This window comes from Heterodontus francisci, chromosome 38 (assembly GCF_036365525.1).
Source record: "Heterodontus francisci isolate sHetFra1 chromosome 38, sHetFra1.hap1, whole genome shotgun sequence".
Lineage (NCBI taxonomy): Eukaryota > Metazoa > Chordata > Chondrichthyes > Heterodontiformes > Heterodontidae > Heterodontus > Heterodontus francisci.
This window is the reverse complement of record NC_090408.1, coordinates 22,120,104-22,146,769: the sequence shown is the minus strand read 5'-3', so window position 1 is coordinate 22,146,769 and position 26,666 is coordinate 22,120,104. Positions and strand designations below refer to the sequence as shown.

Sequence of the window (26,666 nt, the reverse complement as noted above, 5' to 3'; positions counted from 1 at the left end):
GTTAGAAGTAAAATAACATCTAAGATGAGAGAAATCATGACTCACATGCTGACTGAACATGTTTAGGTACGCAAGAAAGCTTTTCATAGAAAAAATTCTGAATTCCTGTTATTTATTGGTGTCCTTTTTTATGAAGTCAGATTATCAGATGAATTTAACATAATTCAAAAATATAAAAGCTACATCGAACAGCATGATCATATATGTACGCAAGAGTTGAGAGACATAAAACTCTCATATGCCCGCAGACAATTGGGATTTTAATAAGAAATTTACAGTCAGAAAGCCATCAGCTCATTCAGATGCAGAAATTCTAAGTTTTCTCCGTGCAACTATTGGCAGTATAATTGAGCAAACCAATCTGATCTAAAAACAAGGACCCTTTTGATCTCTTGAGCAGTGACTGCTATTAATTAAAATAAAATTGTCCAAATACACATGTGATCGCTTGTCCAAGGGAGTCTCCTGTAAAATTAAGCCATTGATCATAATCAAATGTTGACATGTACCACAAGCCAATGAGCTATTTAGAGAATATAATTACAGTGAAATGTTCTTACCTTTCATATAAAGACAAAGTTGGCATTACCCTGCTCGTGTCTTGCATGTAGAATTTGATCAGAGATCGAATGTGGGTGCCACATACTGAACTTTTGCTTTTCATTAAAATGTACCCAAAGTAATATTTTAACTTTTGTATCATCAGTTCAGTTTGATTTGTCAAGTAATGAACCATTGTTATGAACACATTAATGAATGGGTCTCTAATTGTGGGAGGGAAGAAACCTATCTGCATAGAAATTGTTGCAAAGAACTTCCTGCTTAAGGGGAGCTAGGAAAATAAATTGTATATCTTTGCCGGTGCAGCACACGATAGGCTGAATGGCCTCCTCCAATCTGTTATTTTCTATGATTGTGGTTTAAAGTGAATTTTTACAACAAATTTTGACACTTGGCATCCTTGGCCATCTATGCCAAAGACACTCTTTCTGAAAAATATACTCGCTTGCAGATGGTTTGAGAGCTTAATGTGTGCGATTGATTGGAGCCAAGTTGTTTTGGAAAATTGCTATTGATTTAAAGTCATGTTTGGCTAGTTGTTGCTGCTGTGCTATCAGCAAAGTAGATGCAGAGCCTGCTTGCCTGATGGAAGTATTTGGCATCTAGGATGTGCTGCATGACAATACTGCTGCTCAAGGTGTGTTAACTCTACCACTGACATCTGAAATAAACCTCGACCAAAAGAAGTTAATGCCAGTGTGACTTTACATGATGAGCATAAGTACAGGTGGGTTCAGGGTCTTCCGAGTGTGTTGGAGGTCTGCCACCCACTGGCCATTTGATTATTAAACATATATGTCCTAATAACGGCTGTCCTTCCTGGAACCTTACCCAAGGACACTGTCTATCTTGGGAAGAGGATTTGATGTCTTTCATTTGGCATTATGTGATCATTAAAAAAACCCAATCATATTGTAAGGAACTAATCATGAAAGTTGATACTTTTATAGGTATGTGACAGATGGTATGAGTTCTATAATTAGAATATCTGCAAAGTGATATTTAGCAGATCAGCAAAGTTTTGAGAATGGCACTTGGAATCTAGCATGTATATATTTTGATTGCTTAATGTGATTAGTCAGTAAAATTTGAGTGATTCTACCTCCATTTTATAATACTGACCTTTGTGCATACTCTGCAAATCCCATTCAGTGAAAATCTTTCAGCTTTGCAAATCTAAATTTAACAAGTTGAGTATTGAATCTCGAGTCAAGTCTCAAGCTTGATTTAAAAATGACTTTGTACCAAATTTGCATAATGTAAATTGACTGACTATATTTATGAAATGTCTTCTTGGCAAGCAAGTAATGGGAGTAGGGACTGAATGAACTGAAACAAGGTTGGTGTATATGAATTCCTGTTTACACCTGTACCCAATTATGCAGTACAGCTCACCTAGCTACTAATGAGCGAGTCAAAAGTCTGTAGCATACAACAATGCAGGAGTCCGAGTTCAGAATGCATCTCAGCAGTTGTGTAGGATTGATGGCACATCACTACAACAAAAGCAAGTGGCACAACTGAAAGTTCATTCCAATATCACTCCAGATCTCCATTTACTTCTGTTCTGAAGATTGAATCTTTGCAACTCAACTATGTCAGCCATTTTTATACTCTAGTAACACTGGAATTAAATTTACAGTGTAAAGGGAACTTTAGTCATTCTAGATTGGGTTGGTTATTATATAGTTAATACTTCACATTGACCTATCATTAGAAAATAACATTGCTGCACAATAAACATACCATTATAGTTGATATACTAGGGAATTTTCTTAAAACACTCAACAGAATTTGCCTTTCTCAAATGGCAGTTTCAACTTTGTTAATTAAGACCGAGCCTTGTATTGATTACAAAGCCAGTAATATATAAGCTGAGCAGAACTTCTGAACATCCATGAAAACATTTGGGCTATGTCATACCATTAAGTTCCTGATACACAATAACCTGCCAGCTAACTGTGCCTGTTATATGCTATGTGAATTGGAACAGCAGGTGCAGATTAAGGATGAATCCTGGAACTGAGACCCCAGTGAGGCCCTGATGGATCATCAGCTGTTGTTTTTACCTTTCTAGCGAACGGGGAGGCAGCTTTCAAAAGAGCTCAGTATGTCAGCAGGGATGTCAGTTTCACATTCTTGGCATGCTCTTTGTTGCCAGTACTGTTGGGAAATAGACCCCTCTCGCGGTCTCGAAATATCAGTCTCATAGTTTAAAGGGGAAGAGAGTTGAGTAATATTTATATTTCTTTATACACTGAAGGATTTATAATTTCTTACATTGTATAATCGCCCTGCTAAAGTACAAAAATCATTGAAAAGTAACTTTCTTTGTAACATTCTATACACCAAAAGTACACACAACCCTAGAAATGTGTTGACACTTGCCCATTTTACAGACGTAAGACAGATGCCTAAGCATCCAATATGACATGAGCATATTTATTCCAAGCCGAAAGTGTGGTGTCCAGCGTATTGATAAAGGCCCTAGTGCAGGCGTCCAGGGCCTGCTCCTGAAACAGGCTTTAGCCCCTAACGCTTGTTTGAGGCCCCCCTTCCCGAAATTGGGCTCTTCTGAATACAGCTTGCTGCATTTAGTTTAACCATGTCAAAATGTGGCCTAAAAAAGTCTTTGTGGAGGCCGCCACCAAACTGGTGGCTCTGCCTCCACCCCGATCGCACCTCCATCCCCAAGGCCAGGACTAACTTTATCCTCGTTGAACTTTGGAGCTGCTTCTGGATGGCATTTTGGCCTCCTCATCTCATTTGTAATATGCTGGTGAGGCCTGAAGCCATATTGTGAGTGAACCTCGGGCTTCTAGTGTGTGCTGCCTGTTTCATGTGCAAACACTGGGCTGAAATGTTCCATTTATAACTATTTTTGTTAAAAGTAATTTTTTTTTTTGTGTATTGCTCTGTTAGCAGACCCTGAACAAAGTTATTGAAGCAAATGAGCCTTGTTAACACAATCAGAATCACTCCAATTTATGGAGATTTTGATGTTGAAGTAAGCAAATTCGATTCTGCTGCATTTAAATTTTCAGGTTCAAGATTTTTTTCCAACATCAGTTTTCCTTGCTGCTGTTTTCAAAGAGCGTTGCATCACAGCTCAGATTCCAGTTATAGCCAGTCATATCAGCATACTTGGAAGCACGGCCAAAGATGAACAGTCTAGAGGGAAGGCAGTGAGCAGAAACCTGAGAAGGGAATGATTGGTATTGTTTGAAGAGAGTGTGCTGCTGGATTGATTTAAGCAACTTGCTCCCTTTTGGAATTATATATTTTTGGTAACATTTACAATGACCATATCAAACTTCTCAATTTCCCCCCTCATCCTTCCTCCTCCACCCCCCATGCCCCCCCCCCCCCCCCTCAAAGTATCCCTGGGACATGATGGTAAAATGCACCAATTCTGCCCTGATCTGGTCCCTGGGAGACTCTCAGCTGTTGCATGTAGAAGGCATTCTGATATTGACTGGGAAGTTGCATATGACCCTTACTGATCTCTCTCTTGTGAGGGTTCCACAATAATGCCCTATATAAGGAGTCTTTAGTTGTGCCTCCCTGTAGAGAAATAGTTCAGGTTAATTCGATGCCTGGTTCTATGTAAGGGTTTGCAATCAAAACTCTCATCTGACTAATTCAAGCTACCATTTAGGCTTCAGAAACAAACATTTGGGTCAGTAGACTGTATGCACATCAATACTTATTTGTGTAATGGTTTTGCTGCAAGTCATTTGAAATTTGCAATGTCGCTGGTTGACCACAGTGAAACGAATTTTTATATATTAGAGGGCATTTTATTTATTTGTTCTTGGGATGTGGGCATTGCTGGCAAGGCCAACATTTATCGCCTGTCCCTATTGCCCTTGTGAAGGTGGTGGTGAGCCACTTTCTTGAACCGCTGCAGTCCGTGTGGTGAAGATACTCTCAGTGCTGAGAGATAGGGAGCGGTAGGTCAGCATGAGAAGATGTTCAGAATTTATATTGTCACCAAGAAAAGAACCTAGATAATGAAATAAAATGGTCTTTAGAAGTGCAGTTATTGTTTAGAACACCCTGCTAGAATGTTCGGGCTGGATTTTGTCATGCCAGCGGGGCTCCCGGTGCCAGGCCACAAAGGCGAGAAGAGCCCTGCCTCGGGTTTTCAGAGCCCCCACCCCCCCCCCCCCCCCCCCCACTCCCCCCAACTCCCGCGCTTGGGCAGTTAACAACCCGGTGCCGGAATCCCCAACTCTATAAAAATGGGGATCCTGTTTCCGAGTTGCTGGCCAATCAGAGGGCTGGCATCTCTGTAGTATTGGGAGCATCACCGAGAGCAGTGGTCACGGCCAGTACTACAGGAGGCCTTGGAGCAGGCCCAGCACTGGAGACCAAGAGAGAAGGTGAGTGAGACTGGGTTGCCAGGGCCAGTTCAGCAGGCCCTGGTGAGAGGAGGTGGGGAGGACGGGCAATGAATGCAGGAGGTGAGGTGTTTGCCGGTGGGGGTCTTCTCCGTGGGCCACAGATTGCCCATGGAGGAGGCTTCCCCCCGCCACTGGCTTAATTTCAACGGTGGCAGGAAGAGGCCCTTAAGTGGCTAATAATTGGTTACTTAAGGGTCTCAAATGGTCTGTGCGTGGGAAGGCTGTCTTTGGCCTTTTCCGCCCCCGAATTAATTGCGGAGCGACAGGCCTACCCACACCACCCCCCCCCCCCCCCCCCCCCGGCCTCCTGTTGCAACTCTATGGTTCCCCCCACCTCCTAGCCCTTCTCCAGGGTCATTTCGGGGGGTGGGGGGCATTAAATCCTGCCCTTTCTTTCTGCCAGCCATTGTGCAGCAGCATTGATGGAAATCAAGAAATGCTTGCAGCCCAGATGGTTCTCCTGGTTGGAACTAAATGTGTGGCAAATGGCTTGTAAAGGGAGACAAACTTAATTCTACAAATGTAGAATTACTGAGAGACATTTATTGTTGAAAAGATTTTTCAAAGCTTGAGCTTTTATTCCAGTTGATATTTATTTATTTATTCATTCATTCATTTGTTTGTTCACCCAAAAAAAAAATAGTTACAGTATGGAGTTAATTAATAGCGCAGAATTTTGAAAAGTCAAGCACCCTCTCAGTACACACACACATGTTTTCAAGCATGTTACCTGGGGATGTGACTTGACAGAGAAATATTCCAGCTGTTACAACCAGCGAATAGAATTTTACATATTTATTATGGTTGCCAAATATTTGTTATCAAGATTTTTAAACCAGGTCAGCTGCAGGTAAGCAAAGGGTGTCAAAGAATATTTTTCCTAGTCAGAGTAAGTTTTTAGGTGGCAGATACTGATCATCTGCTTCTAGTGTTATGCTTTTGAATTCTCTATCCTTCACATCATAGGAAAATTGTAGTTTCCATATGTGTGTTTCGGTTATTTAATGACCTGCAACTCAGAGAATTCATGTGGATAGTAGCTCTACTGGTAAGCACTGTCACTCTCCGGTTCCTGATCTTTCCTGATATTGCACTGTTGCCATCTGAACAGGAGCTGATTTGTGAGTAGTGATCATCACTTGACAAAGGCCTGGTCCATTTCCTAGCTTCCATTCCTGGTCTGCCTATTGACATCCAGCCCTGGCCTACTTCCTGGCCTATAGCCTCTGGCCCACATGCAGCATGTACCATCCATCTCCATCCCAGTCTCCACTGTCTGCTGATCTTTGACTCTTTTCAGTTCAGTTTTAGCCTGTCTTCATTCCAGGTCACAAAATTAAACCAGTTTAAAAATGAAATTCTATAACCTGAGTAAAACCTATTCAGGATTTTCCAGTGCACACTGGTTCAAGCCTTAAATCTGAAAATGTAGGTTTATGTAAAAACTTACTTGTTTTTGAATTCATTGCTGTTATTTATACAGGCACATCTGCTTTTATTTTTGACCTCGTTTAATGAATAATTCACACAAGATAATTAGCTGCACTAGTTGCAGATAATTTTCAGTTAGAACTTCATAATCATTACAACTTTAAGTCCCTCCTTTTGCCAGCTGAGGTTTGCCTGCCATTCAGGAGAGTTGCTGTATGATTAAATGTCACAGCCTCCACCGGGGTTGACTCATTGTTGCATTGTTATCAGCCAGTTTAGTCAATTTCTGGAATGCATCTGAAAAGCATCTTATTAAGTGAAACAGGTTACTTCAGCTCTTGAGAATCAGTGCCATATGTGGAACACTGAGAGCACTTTTTTTCTACACCACACATTGAAAATGACATTGTGTTGAAGAGGATTCAGAGAACATTTATTGGGATGAGTCAACTCTTTAAACTTCATCTGTGACTGCAGAACGAGAAGAGACAGTACAACAAAATTGACTAGGCTGGAGATTAGAAGAAACTTTGTTTTCTAAAATAGCAGATTGTGAATAGATTTTCTTCAAAAGCAGCTGATCTAGTAGTTGATTCCTGGTGAATGATTAAGAACAGGATTAATGTTATAAGGAGCAGGACTGATAGAAACAGATGATAAAATAGTTTATGGAGCATTACAGCTCATCTTTTGTTAACTGTGAAATACCACTAGTCACATTTGAGTTATATTGATATAATGGTGTCCAAACATAAAACTCCATTGGTTATCTGTTAACACAGTTATCTAACGTGGAGGGGATAGAAAGTACAGTTTGTTTGGTAGGTTGTGTGTAGATTGGAGAAAATATTTGCTTGAGATCACTTCATTGGGCTTGTGCACTTTTGGAATGCTCCTTCAACTGCTTGATGGGTTGCCACTCTGTTTTGAATTAGTTTTATTAGCATGAAATAGAATCAGAGAGTCAATCATGACACAGAAGGAGGTCAATCGACCCATCGAGTCCACGCTGGCTCTCCGCGAAGCAATCCAGTCCGTTCCAATCCCCTGCTCGATCCCCATGGCCCTGCAAATTTATTTCCTTCAAGTGTCCATCCAATTTCCTGTTGGACTCCTTAATAGTCTCCAGTTCCACCGCCACCCCCCCCCCCCCCCCCCCCCCCCCCTTCATGGGCAGCAAGTTCCAGGTCATTACCATTTGCTGTGTAAAAAAAGTTCTTCATGTTCCCCCTGCATCTTGGCCAAAACCTTCAATCTGTGTCCCCTAGTCCTTGTACCATCAGTTAATGGGAACAATTTTTTTATGTCTACCTTATCTAAGCCTGCCCCCATAATCTTGTACACCTCTATCAAATCTCCTCTCAATCTCCTTTGCTCCATGGAGAACAAGCCCAACTTTTCCAACCTAACCTTACAACTAAAATCCCCCAACCCTGGAACCATTCTGGTAAATCTCCTCTGCACCCTCTCAAGGACCCTCCCATCCTTCTTAAAGTGTGGTGACCAGAACAGGATGCAGTACTCTAGTTGGAACATAACCAGATCTTTATAAAGGCTCAGCATAACTTCCCTGATTTTGTACTCAATGCCTCTATTTATGATGCCCAAGATGCCATATGCTTTGCTAACCACTCTCTCAATATGTCCTGCCACCTTCAAAGATCTATGCACATACACCTTTGTTCCTGCACGCTCTTTAGAATTGTGCAATTAAATCTATATTGTCTCACCCTATCCCTTCTGCCAAAATACATCACCTCACACTTGTCTGTATTAAAATCCATCTGCCACTTGTCTGTTCATTCTGCTAGCCGATCTATGTCTTGTTGCAGGCGATGCATATCATCCTCTTTTGCCACTCCTCCAAGTTTGGTATCATTGGCAACTTTTGAAATTTTGCTCTGCATTCCAAGATCCAAGTCTTTTACATATAGCAAAAACGGTGGTCCTAGCACTGACCCTTGAGGAACACCACTGTCTACCATCCTCCAGTCTGAAAAATAACCATTTATCACGACTTGCTGTTTTCTGTCCTTAAGCCAATTTTTTATCCAATTGGACACTGACCCTCCTATTCCATGAGCCTCAATTTTGTTAACCAGCCTTTTATGTGGTACTTTATCAAACGTTTTCTTAAAATCCATATAGATGACATCTACCGGATTCCCTTCATCAACCTTCTCTGTTACTTCATCAAAAAATTCAATTAGATTAGTCCAGCATGATATGCCTTTTACAAATCCATACTGGCTATCCTTAATTACCTCCTGTCTCTCCTATTGATTTTGTCCCTGTTTATTGTTTCTAAAACCTTACCCCCACCCCCACACACTGATAAACTAACTGGCCTGTAGTTGCTAGGATTGTCCTTGCACCTTTTCTTGAATAAGGGTGTCACATTTGCCACTCTCCAATCCTCTGGCACCTCCCCCATATCTAGGGAAGATTGGAATATTATGGCAAGCCCTTCTGCTATCTCCACCCAAACTTCCTTTAGCAACCTGGATGCAAGCCATCTGAACCAGGTGACTTAACCACCCTGTGCTTATCCAGCCTCTCAAGTACATCCTCTCTCTCTATTTTTATCCTATCCATTGCCACAACTCTCTCCACTTCTACTAATATTGTGTCAGATTTCACTCCCTTAGTAAGTACCAATATAAAGTAATTGTTAAGTATTCTAGCCTTGTTCTGTGCCTCTTAAGCATATATTACCCTTTTTGTCCCTAATAGGCCCTGTTCCACCTCTTACTACCTGCTTACAATTTACATGCTGATAGAAGATTTTTGGGTTCCCTTTTATGTTAACTGCCATTCTATTCCCATATTCTCTTTTTGCCAGTTTTATTTTCCTCTTTACATCCCCTCTCAGCCTATTGTATTTGACCTGGTTCTCACTTGAAGAATTCACCTGCCATGCATCATACACACTTTTTTTTTTGTATTGTTATGAACAAGTGAGAAAGGTATCTAGGGTTCCCTTTCAGCCTTCACCTGGTCTTACCATAACAGGGTTTTATTTTTAAACACACCGTGTTTTTAGTTCCCCCTCGGTGAATCCCTGTTCACCGTTTTTCAATTATAAGGCAAAGAAACCAGCACAAACAGGCTTTCTTAGGTTTAAAGAAGAAAAGTTGAAATTTATTAAACTTAAACTCTAATTCAGTTAATGCCTACGGATACAGGACGTGCCCATGCTAGCATGCATGCGTAATACACACATACAAATACAGAAAGAAAACGGAAGAAAGAAAGTGGAAAAGTTTGAGGCAATATCTGAGGAAGTTTTTTGTGTTCCGGTTCTTCGAGCTCACAGTAGTGTCCTTGATTGTCGGTAGATCTTGCTTTTCGTTGGGGCCCAGTATTCTTCTTAAACCTTGTTCACTGTAGGAGACTTTTCCCTCTTGGGTTCCTGTGTCTTCAATGGGTCTTGGAGTTCCGTGAGGAAGAGATAGGAGCAGGCAGACAGGAGGGGCTGTGGCGAGCCAGCCAGGAGAGATCTTCTCAGTCCAGGAGCATTCTGCTTTCTGCCCAAACTGTTCATACAAATTTCAAAAACTGCAGGTTGCCCAGCAGGTTAGTCATGTGACCAGCTGGTTTGATCATGTCCGTTTGTGTATTCGGCCATCTTAGCAGTCAACCTGGAATGCAAGCTCCCCCACCTTCAACATCTGGCAATCAAAAGTCCATTGTGGGTTGAATGTGTCAGGGAATGGTCATTTTGTCCTTTCCAAGCACTGTCTGTTAATATGCAAATGTCTTTCCAGCCAAGATTGGGCAATTTTGTAAAGCGAGTTCTTTCTTCACTTCAACAACAGTTTGAAATTTAATGTCCATGTGGTGAAATTAATTTGCCTCATGCTTGGCAGGTGGGGGCCTGCATGACAGTTTCATCATAATCTCTATCTCCCTCATCATCCAAGAAGCCCTGTTTTTGGTTCTCCTACCTTTCATCCTTGTTGGAATGTGCCTAGCCTGCACCTGAAGCATCTCTTAAAGATAGCCCATTGTTCTGTCAGTTTTTCCTGTCAATCTTTGGTTCCATTTTACCCTGGCTTGATCCTTTCTCATCACATTGAAATTAGCCCTCTTCCAATCTAGACATTCTATCGTATATTCTACCTTGCTTTCCTGCATTACTAGTCTAAAGCTTTGATGCGATGATCACTCTTACCCAAGTGCGCCCCCTCAGACACTGGTCTACTTGGCCCTCCTCATTTCTCAGCACCAGATCCAGCAATACCTCTTTTCTAGTTGGGTCGAGAACATACTGATCAAGGAAGTTCTCTTGGAACATATTTCAGAAATCCCTCCCCCTCCTTTCCCTTTACGTCAACATTATCCCAATCAATATTTGGGTAATTAAAGTCTCCCAAAATCACCACTCTGTAGTTCTTGCATATCTCTCTGATTTCCCTGCAGATTTGCTCCTACATCTCTGTTTCACTATTGGGAGGCCTATAGAATACCCCAGTAGCATGATCATACGCTTTTTGCTTCTCAACTCGAAGCAAATGGATTCTGTCCTTGCCCCCTCAAGGACATCCCCTCTTTCCAACACCACAATGTCTTCCCTAATCAATACTGCCAACCCACCTCCCTTTTTTCCTTCTCTATCTTTTCTGAACACTTTATATTCTTATATATTAAGCACCCAGTCCTCACTATTTTAAGCCACATTATTGCCACTACATCGTATTCCCATATTGGTATTCGTGCTTCTAGCTCAACCTTACTCATCACACTTTGTGTGTTTACATATATGCATTGTAATCCTGGCTTTGCATTCCTTGTAGTCCTTTTCAGTCTGCTCCTATCTGATATGGAACTACTCTCTTCTCTAGTACTGCCCAACATTATACACCTTATTCCTCTTTTCTACTTCCGCACCATGCTTCAAGCCACACATTGATCCTCCCGATCTTCCTATTTCTATTCTCACTAGCGCCTAGCACTGGGAGTAATCTAGAGATTGCTACATTTGAAGTCCTACTCTGTAACTTCCTCCCGAGCTCCTTAAAATCTGACTGTAGGAGCTCAATACCTGCCCTCTTTCTGTTGTTAGTATCGGCGTGTACCACAACTTCTGGCTCACTCCCTTCCCCTGTAGAATATTCTGCACCCTCTCCAATGGTGTCCTTTATCCTGGCACCAGGGAGGCAATACACCATGCGGGACTCACGATGACGGTTACAGAAATGCATGTCTGACCTCCTGACGATGGAATCTCATATAACAATTGCATTTCTACACTTTGCTGTTCCCTTCTGTACAGTCCCCTGCCCATTGGTGCCATGGTCAGGACTGCTCTTCATGGTTTCATCACTCCCAGCAGTCTCCAATGCTGAGTATCCGTTTGACAGTGGCATGCTCCCCAAAGACTCTTACACCTCCTGCCTCTTCCTACTCTTCCGGACGTCCACCCACCTACTATCCTGAACTCTTACAGTCTGTGGGGTGACCACCTCTTGGAACATAGGATCAGGGAAACTCTCCTGCTCCCTGATGCTTCGCTGTGATTCCAGCTGCCTCAGAAGCTCAGAAATCCTGAGCTCCAGCTGAATCCTGATGAATCCTGAAAATTGGTAGCCAATTAATTCCCCGTGATTTGTTTAAGGTTGAATAAAAATCCTTGACAGCTGTGTGAAAAGAAAGGTGACATCCCCAGATTTTTAATGCTGCACAAATACAAACCCGTTTAATTAGACAATCAGGGTCCTGCAGATACAGTTCAACAATAATTGTTTGAAGCAGCAGCAACAACTTGAATTTAGTGTAGAAGAAACCGAGCACAGTGCTTCAGTGAGACAGAATCAAAATAATAGAGGCCTAGCCCAAGAAGGAGACATTTTTGGATGTTTGGGGGGAGGGGGGGTGATGAAAAGTTTGATCAGAGAGATGGTCTTTAAGGAGGAGAGGTTTATGGAGAGCATTCTGACATGGGGGGTATAGGTGGCTGAAGACACGGCAACAATGCTGGGCAGAGGTAGGGATGGTGCCCAAGATGCCGGAATACAGAGCTTGGGGGAGAGAGAGGTTTGTAGGGTTCGAGGTAGTTACCGAGATGGGGAGGGGTGAGGCCATGAAGCAGAGCAGACATTTTTGCTCTACGAGTGTGAGACAGCAGTGATGGTGATACAGCTTTGTCAGGCAGATTGTGTTGAACTGAAACCCAGGAGTTATTACTTCATTTGAGATCAGGGTTATTTAACTCCCCCAGGAGATTAACAAAGAATTGGAAAAAAGTCCCTGATGTTGGAAATCGTAGATTGTTTGCTTGAAAGACTTGACTTAATCAACAGAATGATCTCTCCCTGGTCTCATCCTTTATTTGTTTCTTACGATGCATTAAAATTACCATTGTGCCATTGTGTTCAAAAACAGGGATTTGGGAAAATTATTTTGTTAGGACTCTGACTTTCTTATCATTTTGGGATAGAGTAGGGCAGAAAATATTGAATTTAACGGAGCAAATTTTATAGACCCCCCCCGATGTTGGGGGGCGTGTGGAAAATGCCTCTGGGAGAGGCTTGTGACTGACCTCGATGCCAGGAAGGGCCAGCTCCATATTGCCAGTGGCAGTGAGACCTTGTGTCGCTGCCCCCCCTCTCCCCCCCACCCCACTTCCCCCAACCCTCAGCTGCTCGGCGGCGGCATCAAAATTTAAATATGTAAATTTATTCAAAATAATGAATTAAATATTTACCCACTCCCGCCGTCGGTCTCGGTGGAATATTCGTGCCAGTGGCTAGCACTTCCGCACCTTTGGATCTCCGTCCGGAGAGCCAAGGTGTAACACTGGTGGGGAGGGGGGGGCGCAGGTAAGTATTTTAGTGCGGGAGTGGGGGGAGCAGGGCCAAACTAATATGATTGGTGTAGGGGATGGTGGGAAGGGTTAAAGATAAAAGTTTGTGAACATTGTTTGGGGGAGTGGGAGGGGGAAGGAAGGTCAGGTGCACAAAGTAACTATATTGTGGGGGGAGAGGACAAGGAATGAGGAATGAACTGTTTGGTTGTTGGTGGGGATGGAAGAGGGGCTAAAAACATTTATAAAATTTTTTTGAATAAATTCTAAATCATTTTCGTTAAAAATTGAAATGAAATGTAAGGGCTCAAAGCCTTTTAAAAATGGCATGGCGCCTGACGCCGTTGCCGGGGACGCACTGCCTGCCCCCTCCATGTCATCAGGGGGGTGCAATCCACCCGCCCATTTAAATGAGCCACTGCATTTAATATTGCAGCGGCTCCGCGACGAGCAGTAGTTGACGTCCACTGCTAATCTTGGAGGTGGACATGTAATATTCAGCCAAATGTTTCCAATAATGTTGCTCTTTATTGTAGCAGCTCAGTTGTTCACTTTAAGGATGGTCACATGCACAAACAAAATAGCTGTCCTTTCCAACCAGCTAGATGGAACTTTAATTTCTATCTTTCAACTAATCCTGTATCTCCTGGGAAAAGCAAATTTGAGATGTTCAGGGCAGCTTAGCATAGCATTATGAAAATGCTTTAATTTTAAAAATTTCTTTGAGGATGCATGGTTGAAGATTGTGGAGATGGATTCATTTGCCGCAGAAGTGATTTCATAGATGCTGGACTGTTTCTTTTTTGAAAAAAAGGTCATTGCAAGGCCTTGAGCTTTCTGTTTAAAAACATTTACTGGATGTTACGTGTCTTAAACAACAGACTCCTTGGTGACTAGGGGAAGTTATTTACAGAGAATTGACATGTCAAGATTCATAGTGGTCAAGAGTTGGTTTCATTTGCAATATTGTCTTGAGTCAGTTGAGTTTGTAGCCTGCTGAAACACCAAGCTCATCTTCTCTCCACCTCTGAGAAACCCTGAAAAATCCGGTGTGTGATAGCTGAAAGCCCTGGTGCTGCTTTTCTTCTGGAAAGCCTGCCAGATTAATTCTCTATGCTGCCTGAAAAGAACTGCTCCAGGAAGATCCCAGTGACAGCTGTCTACTCGTATTTGGGATACCAGACTAAAGGGACAACTGCTATCATTCTATATCCTCTCCTTCAAGAATTTGGCCATACTATTTATGGTCTTTTTTTGTAAAAAGATCTCTTCAGAGAAAACTTTTTTATTTTCTCTTTAACTTGTGTGTGTGTGTGTGTGTGTGTGTGTTTTTTTGGGGGGGGATGAGGTGATGGGGGTTAATTTTAAAAGGGAACTTTTATATTTCAATCTGTGTCTTAATGCTTTGCATCTTAACTGAATACGTCTTGTTTGATAAATTGATAACCATTGTTTATTAAAGAAACCTGTTTGGCGTATTTTATTCTGAAATAAAAGTAGAGTGTATAATTGGCTGCATCGGTAACTGGGGAAACAAACAAATATATGCTGTGACCTGTGGAGAATTGGAACTAGAGAAAGACAGTGCACTCCTCATGCCTCGGTCGTAACAATAGGAACTTCCAAATGTTCTTTGACAGAATGGGGAAGAGAACCTCTCCAAACAGAACTACCAATGTCTCAGAGTTGGGTGATATTTGCTGAGCAGAAAGCACTATATCCCAAAATGAAGACAAGGAGGGAATGACCTTCTAGTAGGTAGTTCATCCAATCCCCACAAAAGAAGTTTTCAAATTGCAAGGGAAGATAAAACATTCAGTTCATCAGTTTATTTAATTTTTTTCACACTTCTGAAATTTGTTCCTCCATATCTAGTTCACAACAAGATCGCTAGATGGCAGTAAAGTGTATTACACTGATTGAAACGACTCGCCCTAGAACATAACAGCGCATGAGTGGGTGCTCATTTTTAACAGCTGTTAAATGAAAAGTCCAGATAGTTTTCTGTTTATTGTATTTGTACTGGATAAACTCTCTATAAACATATATACATGATATTTTCATTTTCAATGTAACATGTAATGTTTTTTTTTAAATGGAGTAGGATAAAAATTCATTCCGTGCACTCCATGGTGGACATAATGGCCGGAATCTTACGCCGCCCCAGCAGATCGGATGGTAGCGTGGGGGCGGCGTAAAATTGAGCGGCAGGTTCCGGGAGGCCTACCCGCCCCGATTCCACCTCGACCAAGTTTATGGAAGTCAGGCAGGGGGTGGGAAACAGCCCGCCCGCCTGAGGCTAATCAAGACCCTTAAGTGGCTACTTAAGGGCCCTTGCCCACCTCCATGGGTATTATACCCGTGGCAAGCGGGTGTGCTGGGGACGTGAAAGGCTGCACAGCGATAGATGCCAGCTTTTCCGCGCCCTGGGGGGTTGGGGGCATGGCAGTCGGGCACATAGTGCCCGATTAAGGGCCGCTCCCGCCTCCAACTCACCCCCGGGAGGCAACCCAAACTTAGCTACTCTCGGGTCCATGGCGTTGGCTGGGCTACAGTCCCAGCAGTGGCCACCGCTCCCGGTGGCGCTGCTGAGACTAAGAGCTGCCGGCCTGTTGGTTGGCTGGCAGCTCACTGAGGCGGGTCCTCCTCTCTCAAGTGGGTGTAAGTCCCACCTCAGGCCAATTACAACCTGGGGATCCGTAAAATATGGGACGGATCCCCAAGCTGGCGGAAGAGGGGTCGTCACCGACCATTTATGTCGGAGTCCGGCTCCCGTCCGCCCACTGTAAAATTCCGGCCAATATTGCCAGTTTTACTGATCAATAACCAGCATAAATAATCTTTTGCCTTTCAGATGCGGATAACTTGAAGTCTGTGAACAGCTAGTACATACCAAAAAAAATCCTCGATATAAAACCATATTGTAGTGTTAGTTATAATCTGTGATTTCTCCAGGCATAAAGGTCTTTTAATTGATCAGTATAGAATTATAAGATTTTTCCTCCTTAGTGTGCAGCTTTGTAGAACTAAAAGATCAGCATATGGTCTAAGGTTTCAGTTTTCATGCTTCACTGGATGATGCAGATGGGGTTTACTGTTAAGTAGGCCATTATTATATTCACTTACTGCATTGTCATGGTCCCCACGTGGGCTCAGTAGGATGCACAAGAGGGGCAGAGTCAAAATAATAAACCTTTTAATTCAGATGTTTCCAGCTGATTAACCTAAACAGTTGAGCTCTACAGACCAGTCTTGGCCTCCTTCAAATGTTAAGCCTAAGCTTCCAATTGTCATCTCATGGTCAGTTTTCATATTAGACTTTTTGTAGCACAGGTTTAGTGCAAATGTCCCAGCAGAGCGCAACTGAAACTCACTCTGATTCCATTGCATTATTTTCACCAAGAGCTACCCGAGCAGGTAATCTGGCAGTGGTGAGAATTGTGTCAGCTCCTGTGAGATAATTGGAGCTGAAACCGTAATCCACAATCCAACACCGATCATGATGTAGCAATTTAATAGACATGGAAACTGCCCTAGAATCACAGGAGAGAAATGGCAGTTAATCGACTAAGCTAAATTCAACCTGTTGCCTAAGTTGAGTGGTTCAGTTTCTTCCAAACCTCAGAACAAGACTCCATATGCTTAGACAGCTAATTGTTTAACGCAGCTCACTTGGATAAATGGAATGTTTGTTAGAAGGTACTTGCACTGTCTTTTAAATATCTGCTGTATAATCCCAATTGCACCTTTATTAGGGTAACAGAATTGCAGCTCGCAAGGTAGTTACAGTCAAGTAAGGTGTTACGGACAGGTGGTAAGGGGTATTGGTGGTTCTCGCTGTTCGCCTCCCAACTGACTGCAGTTGTGTTTTGTTTAAAATGATGAGCTAGCCCCTCAGTGTTTTTAGGGTCAAATAAACAGACAAATGGCAGGTTTTCTTGTAGGTTGAAAATAAAAGATTAACTATTCATTAAACAATACTCGTTCCCCAAAATGTTCACGACACCTCTCATGCACGCATTCACACTCGTGCACTCTCAAGAGAAGATAGATAGAAGATATTGGGTAAGAGTTCAAGGTATGGTAGGTGTTTGTGGTTTACGGTAAACTTGTTGAATCTTCAAAGGAGGCCAGTCTCTTTTAAAGGTGCATGCATGGGTGTTTGTAGTCTTGAACTTGTTGAGGTGCTGTAGATTTCTCATGGTTAAGACTTTAGACTGGAAGTGGTTACTTTCAGTTCCCTGCTGCAGCAAGCTGAAGTGTAGAATTAGCAGCAGGGCTGCTTCTTGTCAGGCTGGATGCTTCCACAGCCTCGGGCTGGACTGCTTTCTGTGATGTTCCTGGATCTCCCCTCTCTCTCTAGCTGGCAACCTTTTAAGGTCAAAATCATCTCATGAACATTTTGGTTAGTTGACCACATGGCCTTCTCCCCTGGTGTAAACACACAATGGACCAAAATGTGAAATCTATGGTTATCTATTGATGTCTGCATGCGTACCAGTCTGTTGTGATGTGGCTACTTCACACAACCTTTGTCTCAGAAGAACCCATTTAATTCAGTAATGTCTCTTGATGGTTTCAGGATGCATGTAGTTAAAACCTCTTGGTCTGGAATGTATCCTTTTGTCCTTTTGAGACCATGAGGCAGTTTTTGAATACACAGGCCAAATTATCTGACTTTCGGCAGCCAACTTTGCAGCACATTGTCCAATTTTTTAGAAGGAAATGTCAATTTCAAGGAGTCCACATTGAATAAAGTCTGTATCTTTAAAGTTAGGAATATGATATGTCTTTACTGGGCTGTGGCAAAGGGCATTCGGCCCATCTTGGTTCTTCGGTTTCTGCTTGCACCAGTCCATCTTCATGTCTGTTCTCAGGATTGATCACTTGAACTGAGATTATACCTATCAGGCTGGGGCACTTCCCTCTAGAAAAGTGAGGACTGAGGGGTAACCATTAGAAGTCTTTACGATATTGAAAGAGTTTTATAGGGTAGATGGCAGAGAAGATATTTCCACTTATGGACGAGACCAGAACTAGGGGCCATAAATATAAGATGGTCACTCGTAAATACAATTGGGAATTCAGGAGCAACTTCTTCACCCACTGAGTGGTTAGAATGTGGAACTCGCTACCACAGGGAGTAGTTGAGGCGAGTAGTATAGACTTATTCACAACTAGATAAGAACATGAGAAAGAAAGGGATAGGATATGTTGATGGGGTTAGATGAAGAACTTGGGAGGAGGCTTGTGGGGGCATTCACACAGATGGACCTGCTGGGCGGAATGGCCTGTCTCTGTAATGTAAATACTTTGAAGAAGAGCTTCCTGATAACAATCGTAAAATTACCTTTAACTAGCTCAAGCCTGTATCCCCTTGTCCTACTCCCACAGTTGGATTTAAAGTAGTATTGTAGATTAACCTTTTCCATACCCATTTGCTTTCTTATGTACCATGCTAAGGTCATGCCTCAGACAACCACTTTCCAGATTGAAATGCATAATTGTCTCCAGACTTTCATCATAACTCAGACCCCTGACACTAGGAATCAGTTTTGTAGCTCTTCCCTGCATTTCCTCCAACACTTGACTGTCTCCTTGTTTCTCGGCAGCTAGAACTGGCCGTAGTGCTCAAGGTGTGGCCTGACCAGAGAATTACACAGTTTGGCCATGACTTTCTCTGGCTTGTACTCTACTATTTTGGCTATGTACTTCGACATTCTATTGGTCTTTGTTGCTTGACATTGGCTGAACACATTGAGCATCAAGTCTACCAAGACTCTCTACATCTTAGCTACTTCCACAACATTCATGGCATAAATCTGTTGCCTAGTTTCCTGTCCTGATTGAAATACGTTATATTTTTCTGCATTAATTGTTTCAAACCATTTGCATCATTTTTAAACTCGGTATGTAATTTCTAGGCTGCCTCTTTTGATTTCACTTCCCCTCCACATTTGGCATCCTCTTACAAATATAACCAATTCGCATTGAGTTGCTGAATGTAAATCACTGATGTAAATTAGGAACAGTAGTGGTCCCAATACCGACATGACTTCTATAATCAAAGGATAGCACTATTTAGCTTACTGACGAATTGCAATAGAATCTTAAAGTTTCTGTTTTAAAAAAGAAGTCAATATATTGAGACTGGCTTAATTATTTTACTCACCAGGGGAGCACAGTGTTCCCATAATTGTAGTAATTTGCCAAAGGGTTATTCAGCAATCATTTTGTTTTAAGAATTCATGACCTGGCACTGTTTCATTGTTGGGCAGCTGGTTGTTTTCTGTGGTCAAATAGTTCTTCTGAACAATGATGGGGGTTGGTGCAGTCGAATGGCTAAGGTGAATATCGTGAAGTCACTTTCTGACCTTATGCAATTGCCATGAAGCCCTCCCATCGGAAGGATATTGGTATGATGATTGGCTGACCATTTAAAATTTCCAATTTGCATCTTCCCATGCCAGAAGGGCAAATTATAAAATTACGTCCAGAAATATATATCTATATTTAAGGCATTAAATTGAAATTTGCCATGTTGCTTTTATTAAAAGAGAGAAAAACCTTTAGTAGAGAAAGAAAGGAAATTATTGCTAATTTTGAAGAAAAACAGTTTCTGGGGACCTCGGCTCTTATCTGTGAAATGTTTGACAGCCTGATGTAATCAGGAAAGCTACACTTTTGATTTACTTTGTTCGCTGGCTGCACTTCAGAGGAATGATCCAACTCAGCAGTTCATTTAAAGCCATCACATACAGAAGACTCTGTAGAAGGTTACCAATGTAAAATTACGGTCAGAAACCTTGGGCTCGTTGTGATCCATGGCAGGGGACCTGTAGATGTGCCTGGAAAAAGCCTGCCATGGACCTCGACACTGGGAGGGCCTGGCCCGATCCTCCCAGTGGCAGCGAGGCTCCGTGGCGGCACCTCCCCCCCCCCCCGCCACTGGGCGACAGGACCTGGATTTAAATATTTGAATTAAGAAAATGAATACATTTAAGTGGAGTTACCTGCAATCTTGAGAGCCCGCTGTGGTCTTCGGCATGGTGACCAGCACTCCCGCGCCTTCATCTCCCCAACTGGGGAAAGGCAGCGTGACATTGGTGGGGAGGGGGAGGAGTGAAAATTTTCATTGCGGGGTAGGGGGAGAAACGGGGTCAAATAAGTGCAATGGTTGTAGGGGATGGTGGGAAGGGGTGAACTTCAAACTGTGCAGGCTGGCAGGGAAAGCTCGCATTTAAAGGTTGAGTGTGTTGGGGGAGAAAGGGCAAATAGTTAATGTCCCTGCTATTGAGTGGGGGGGGGGGGGTGGGGGGGGTGGGAAAGGGGCGTTAGAAATGTATTTAATAAATTTTGGAGGGATATTTCTTTAAAAATTTAAATGAGCCGATAGGACTAGCAGTCCTTTAAAAATGGCGCCAGCGCCTGTGCACAGGCAGCTGATGCCATAGCCGGGGACGGACGGCTCCCTCCCTCCACGTGATTGGGGGGGTGCGGGCCACCCCAACTATTTAAAAAAGACGCCACGTGGGAGTCTGCGGCGGCTGTTTGGTGTGCAGCTGGCACAGTCGGGCCACCGTTTTTTGAGATCGCCGCCAATCTTTTCTGGTTCAGTTGTATTGTGAATTCTAGCTGAGAAAATGCAATATCTTGACAGTGTCTATTGGCGCGACTGTGTCAGCTGATGAGCTTGGAGGCAGGCCGGGATTTACGGCAGGACTTGTAGCAAACCGCGGATTTTCCAGCAAGAATAGTCTATTTGCTCATTGAACAGCAACACAAAGTCTATATGCAGTGTTTTTACGAAGAAAACAATGTCTATTTACTTCTTCTTTGGCCTCCTGGTCTCGAGAGACGATGGGTAAGCGCCTAGAGGTGGTCAGTGGTTTGTGAAGCAGCGCCTGGAGTGGCTATAAAGGCCAATTCTAGAGTGACAGACTCTTCCACAGGTGCTGCAGATAAAATGGGTTGTCGGGGCTGTTACACAGTTGGCTCTCCCCTTGCGCTTCTGTCTTTTTTCCTGCCAACTGCAAAGTCTCTTCGACTCGCCACTCTTTAGCCCCGCCTTTATGGCTTCCGCCAGCTCTGGCGATCATTAGCAACTGACTCCCACAACTTGTGATCAATGTCACAGGACTTCATGTTGCGTTTGCAGACATCTTTAAAGCAGAGACATGGACGGCTGGTGGGTCTGATACCAGTGACGAGCTCGCTGTACAATGTGTCCTTGGGGATCCTGCCATCTTCCATGAGGCTCACATGGCCAAACCATCTCAAGCGCCACTGGCTCAGTAGGGTGTATATGCTGGGGATGTTGGCCACCTCGAGGACGTCTGCGTTGGAGATACGGTCCTGCCACCTGATGCCAAGGATTCTCCGGAGGCAGCAAAGATGGAATGAATTGAGACGTCGCTCTTGGCTGACGTACGTTGTCCAGGCCTCGCTGCCATAGAGCAAGATACTGAGGACACAGGCTTGCTACACTCGGACTTTTGTGTTCCATGTCAGTGCGCCATTTTCCCACACTCTCTTGGCCAGTCTGGACATAGCAGCGGACGCCTTTCCCATGCGCTTGTTGATTTCTGCATCGAGAGACAGGTTACTGGTGATAGTTGAGCCTAGGTAGGTGAACTCTTGAACCACTTCCAGAGCGTGGTCGCCGATATTGATGGAAGGAGTATTTCTGACATCCTGTCCCATGGTGTTTGTTTTCTTGAGGCTGATGGTTAGGCCAAATTCATTGCAGGCAGCCGCAATCCTGTCGATGAGTCTCTGCAGACACTCTTCTGTGTGGGATGTTAATGCAGCATCGTCAGCAAAGAGGAGTTCCCTGATGAGGACCTTCTGTACTTTGGTCTTTGCTCTTAGACGGGCAAGGTTGAACAACCTGCCATCTGATCTTGTGTGGAGGAAAATTCCTTCTTCTGAAGACTTGAACGCATGTGAGAGCAGCAGGGAGAAGAAGATCCAAACAGTCTAGGTGCAAGAACACAGCCCTGTTTCACACCACTCAGGATAGGAAAGGGGTCTGATGAGGCGCCGCTATGCTGAATTGTGCCTTTCATATTGTCATGGAATGCGGTGATGATACGTAGTAGCTTTGGTGGACATCTGATCTTTACTAGCAGTCTGAAGAGACCACGTCTGCTGACTAGGTCAAAGGCTTTGGTGAGATCAATGAAAGCAATGTAGAGGGGCATCTGTTGTTCGCGGCATTTCTCCTGTAGCTGGTGAAGGGAGAACAGCATGTCAATGGTGGATCTCTGCTCGAAAGCCACACTGTGCCTCCGGGTAGACACACTCAGCCAGCTTCTGGAGTCTGTTTAAAACAATTTGAGCGAAGAGTTCCCCCACTATGCTGAGCAGGGAGATTCCATGGTAATTGTTGCAGTCACTGTGGTCACCCTTGTTCTTATAGAGGGTGATGATATTGGCATTGCGCATGTCCTGTGGTATTGCTGCCTCATCCCAGCACAGGCAAAGCAGTTCAAGGAGTGCCGAGACTATAGCAGACTTGGCACTCTTGATTATTTCAGGGGTAAGGCCGTCCTTCCCGGGGGCTTTTCCACTGGCTAGAGAATCAATGGCATCACTGAGTTCCGATTTTGTTGGATGTACGTCCAGCTTATCCATGACTGGCAGAGACTGGGCTGCATTGAGGGCGGTCTCAGTGGCAACATTTTCCCTGGAGTACAGTTCTAGGTAGTGCTCCACCCAGCAGTCTATTTGCTTGCGTTGGTCAGTGATCATGTCCCCTGATTTAGACTTGAGGGGGGACGATCTTCTTGATGGTTGGCCCAAAAGCTCTCGAAATGCCATCATACATTCCTCTGATGTTTCCGTTGTCAGAGGCCAGCTGAATACGACTGCATAGGTGTTGCCAGTAGTCATTTGCACAGCGATTCTGGCTACTTTAAGTGCTACGGATGTTAACTCACTGTGGGCTTTCTTGTAGTTCAACTGTGCAATGTGCTTAGCGGCTATGACAGGTTCCAGCTCTGCAAAGTGAGATTGAAACCAGTCTGCATACTGCTCATGTTTGCCATAGGTGGTCATTGCTGAGTCATAGCAGGCATCTCTGATGTGGGCCCACTTGGTCTCTGCATCCTCTGTAGGAGTGTTTTGAAGGGCTTTTTCAAGTGAATTTAGAAACTTTTGTTACAGTTGTGGATAAGAAATTCTGTTAGTGTTGATGCGCGGGCGGCCCTTCTGCTTGGAGTGTAGCTTCTCTGGTTTGAGTCTAACTTTGCTGCACACCAGGGAGTGGTCGGTGTCGCAGTCCACACCGTGTAAGCTGCGTGTGATTTGGACACTGTTTATAGAGGCTCGCCTTGTGACGATGAGGTCCAGCTGTGCCAACAACGTGATCTTGGGTGTCTCCATGAAACCTGGTGACAGGGTTTAGTATGAAAGAACGAGTTGGCGATGTAGAGGTTGTGATAGGTACATAACTCCAGCAGTCTCTGTCCATTCTCATTCTTCCTTCCAATGCCATAGCACCCAAGGCAGGAGGGCCATGAGTCATGGTCGGCCCCAACCCTGGCGTTAAAGTCCCCCAGCAGGAACAAATGTTCGGTATTGGGAATGCTATTAATGATATTATGGGGTTCCTCATAGAACTGGTCTTCAACTTCAGGTGGGGAGCAGAGTGTTGGAGCATAGATGCTGACTGGGTGTACTGGACCAGGGGTGGTGAGCAGTCCGATGGACCGTATGCGTTCCGAGCCATTTGAAGGTGGCTCTAAAAACTACAGTCCATTTAAAACGAGGCTGCAGCAATGTCTCCTGTTAAAAATGTGATTTTTTTTTTTCCAGCAAATTGAAGTGAATGGAAGATGATTACCTAAAATTATGCACATAACAGCAATCCCAGTTACTTACAGCAATGCAGTCTCCAATTGTGATTGGGTCATTCTCCTGTCAATCATCTTCATTCTGACCGGAAGTAGTGGCACCACTAAATGTACACACCGACACATTGGCTATTTGAGCCTGAATCAATCTGATCAAACATAACCCTGATGTGCCACATGCTTGGTGACCCGTAAAAATCTCAAATAACTAAATTACGCAAGAAACGGAGTCACAAATGTAATGAAAACAAATATAAGAATGTATCTTTTAATTTTTTTTCAACCAATTTCAGGTAATGGTTTTGTTAACCCTCGTGCTTCGCCTGGCCTGCTGTGCTCCACAGGTGGGAATGGATTAGGCAAAGTAATGCCCACAAAGTCTCCGCCCCCTCCTGGTGGAAATGTTGGAATGAACAATCGCAAGCCAGACCTTCGTGTGGTAATTCCACCAACCAGCAAGGGCATGATGCCACCTCTGGTGAGTCCATTATAACACACTGCAATGCAGATTATATCCACGCAATCAGTAGATGTATAACTCCGTTTTATTCTGCTACTTTGAAAATTATAAGCAGAATGCCTCAGAGCAAATGGCGTGTTCTCACAATCGCCATGTTTATGTTGCTTGTGGGAGTGATTATGGGAAGCCATGCTATGGAATATTTGAAATGTTAACAAAGCAAATATATTGTGACCACCCTCCGAATACTATGTAATAAAGTATCAGTTTACATTTACATAGTATCTTTCACATAGCAAAATACCCCAAAGCAGTTCTTGGGGAGGTTGATTATACTGAGCAGGAAGGTAGGTAAGGTGGACTAAAGCATGCTCAAAGATAAAGGCTTATGAAGGAAGAAAGATTTAACAAGAGAAGGGACCTGAGGGCACAAGATGGTGAGTCTTCTAATAATGATGGAGCTAGGCAATAGCACAAATGCACTTAAGACGGAAATTGTATGCTGGAATGTACATGTGGAGAAGGTGCACAAGTAGGGTGGAGATAAGCCTTGGAGGAATAATGAGGATAATAACTAGGATTTTGAATTTCAGTAGGGGGACAAGGCGCCAGTGTGGATTGGCAACAATAGGAATGATAGCTATGCCAGATTTCCTGAACGGTAAGATGCAGCTCTGAGTTGAAGTTACTCTAAAGTGGAGCTGGGGACACCAGTGAGGAGAATATTAGAGTAATTGAGTTTCAATGACTGAGGGATGGGCAGGGTAATGTTCCAAAGTCTTAACAATCTATTGTATGTGGGATTGAATAGAAGACGAAAGCATACCTGCAGCTTCAATTTAAGCAAGGGTGGGTTGTCAAATTGGTGTCTGAGGCAGAAAACAGGTCCCAAACAACAGCCTTCCGTCTTGCTGAAGTTGAGCTAATGCAAGCTCCGGCTCCTGTAGGTTATGATGTTGGCTAGCTAGCTCGGTGACCGCCATCGAATCCAGGCTGAAACTGAAAGGTAGAGTTGGTGTCATTGACATACTTGTATAAGCTGACCCCATGTTTGGAAATTGTGGCGTTGAGGAGCAGCCTATAAAGTTGGAATAGGAGGGACTGAAGATGGAGCACTCCAGATGTTGTAGATATGGAAGGAGAAGCTGTTGAAGAAAATCAATTGACTACATTGGAAAAGATGAGATAGTAACCAGGAATTGAGGGTACCATGCGTGAATCTAAAAGATTTACCTAACATCAGTGCAGTTTCTTCATTGGAATACAACCATTAATCAGTTAAAATTTAAACAAAAATTAACACTTTAAATTTAATTTATATTTTGTATGGATTGATTACCAATTGTGAGAAGTGTCAGGATCATTTTCACTTCCAGTAACAGAGTATGTTTATTTTGTATCTGCTTTCTGCAGTCAGAGGAGGATGAGTTGGATATGGTAAGTCTGATCTCACCTTGGAAAAATGTGTGTGCTTATAATAGGTCTTGAAAAAGGCTTGAACTAATACTCATTTTCAGAAGGTAATAGTTTTGTATTATCAACCGTAGTATTGCATGGTTTTTGTGTTTGAAGTGGAAAGTATTTTTCATTTAATTGAGAAGGACAATCCATGGTATGGGACTCCGGTGCCTTTGCATTTAAGCTGTGTAAAGAAAATATATTTACCCTTATTTTTGAAGTAGCTGCTAATTTAAAATTGCATAAAATCTTGGAATTATACCTCTTGCTACTCCCGTCTGTTCTTTGGCAACAGCCAGACACTCAAAGCACATCACGCTCCTGCAATAACTGTAAACACCAGCCATCTTGTTCGACACATTTCCCAATGTATAATGTATCCCTTGAGCATCCCAACATTTTAGTTTGAATCGAGGACCTAATTCATGCAAAGTAAACATTAGCTTTAGACTCAGTTAAAAGTGCTGGATTTTTTTCCTCAATATTGGTCCAAATATTATTAACCATCAAATAACTTGATAACCACCAAGTAGTGTTGTATTTATTAATCAGTAAAAGTTCTATAATGATTGCTAGCTTTAGGGCCACTGAAAACTTTTACCTTTCCATCAAAGTTTATTGATAAGAGCAGGAGTATACTTTGCATTAAAATGGGTATGGTATTGTGACCTACATTAATTTCATACTGT

The 26,666-nt window shown here is 43.2% G+C and overlaps 1 protein-coding gene across 15 annotated transcripts in view; it reads left to right on the top strand.

Moving 5' to 3' along the window:
- The window catches only part of mef2aa (myocyte enhancer factor 2aa), a 247,414-nt gene that overhangs the window by 200,702 nt on the left and 20,046 nt on the right, over nt 1-26,666 (top strand). For all 15 annotated transcript variants that reach the window (XM_068017787.1, XM_068017786.1, XM_068017794.1 and 12 more), the window contains one exon: nt 24,353-24,537. In XM_068017787.1, the coding sequence (XP_067873888.1) occupies nt 24,353-24,537 (185 nt within the window). The remainder of the gene's footprint in view (nt 1-24,352; nt 24,538-26,666) is intronic.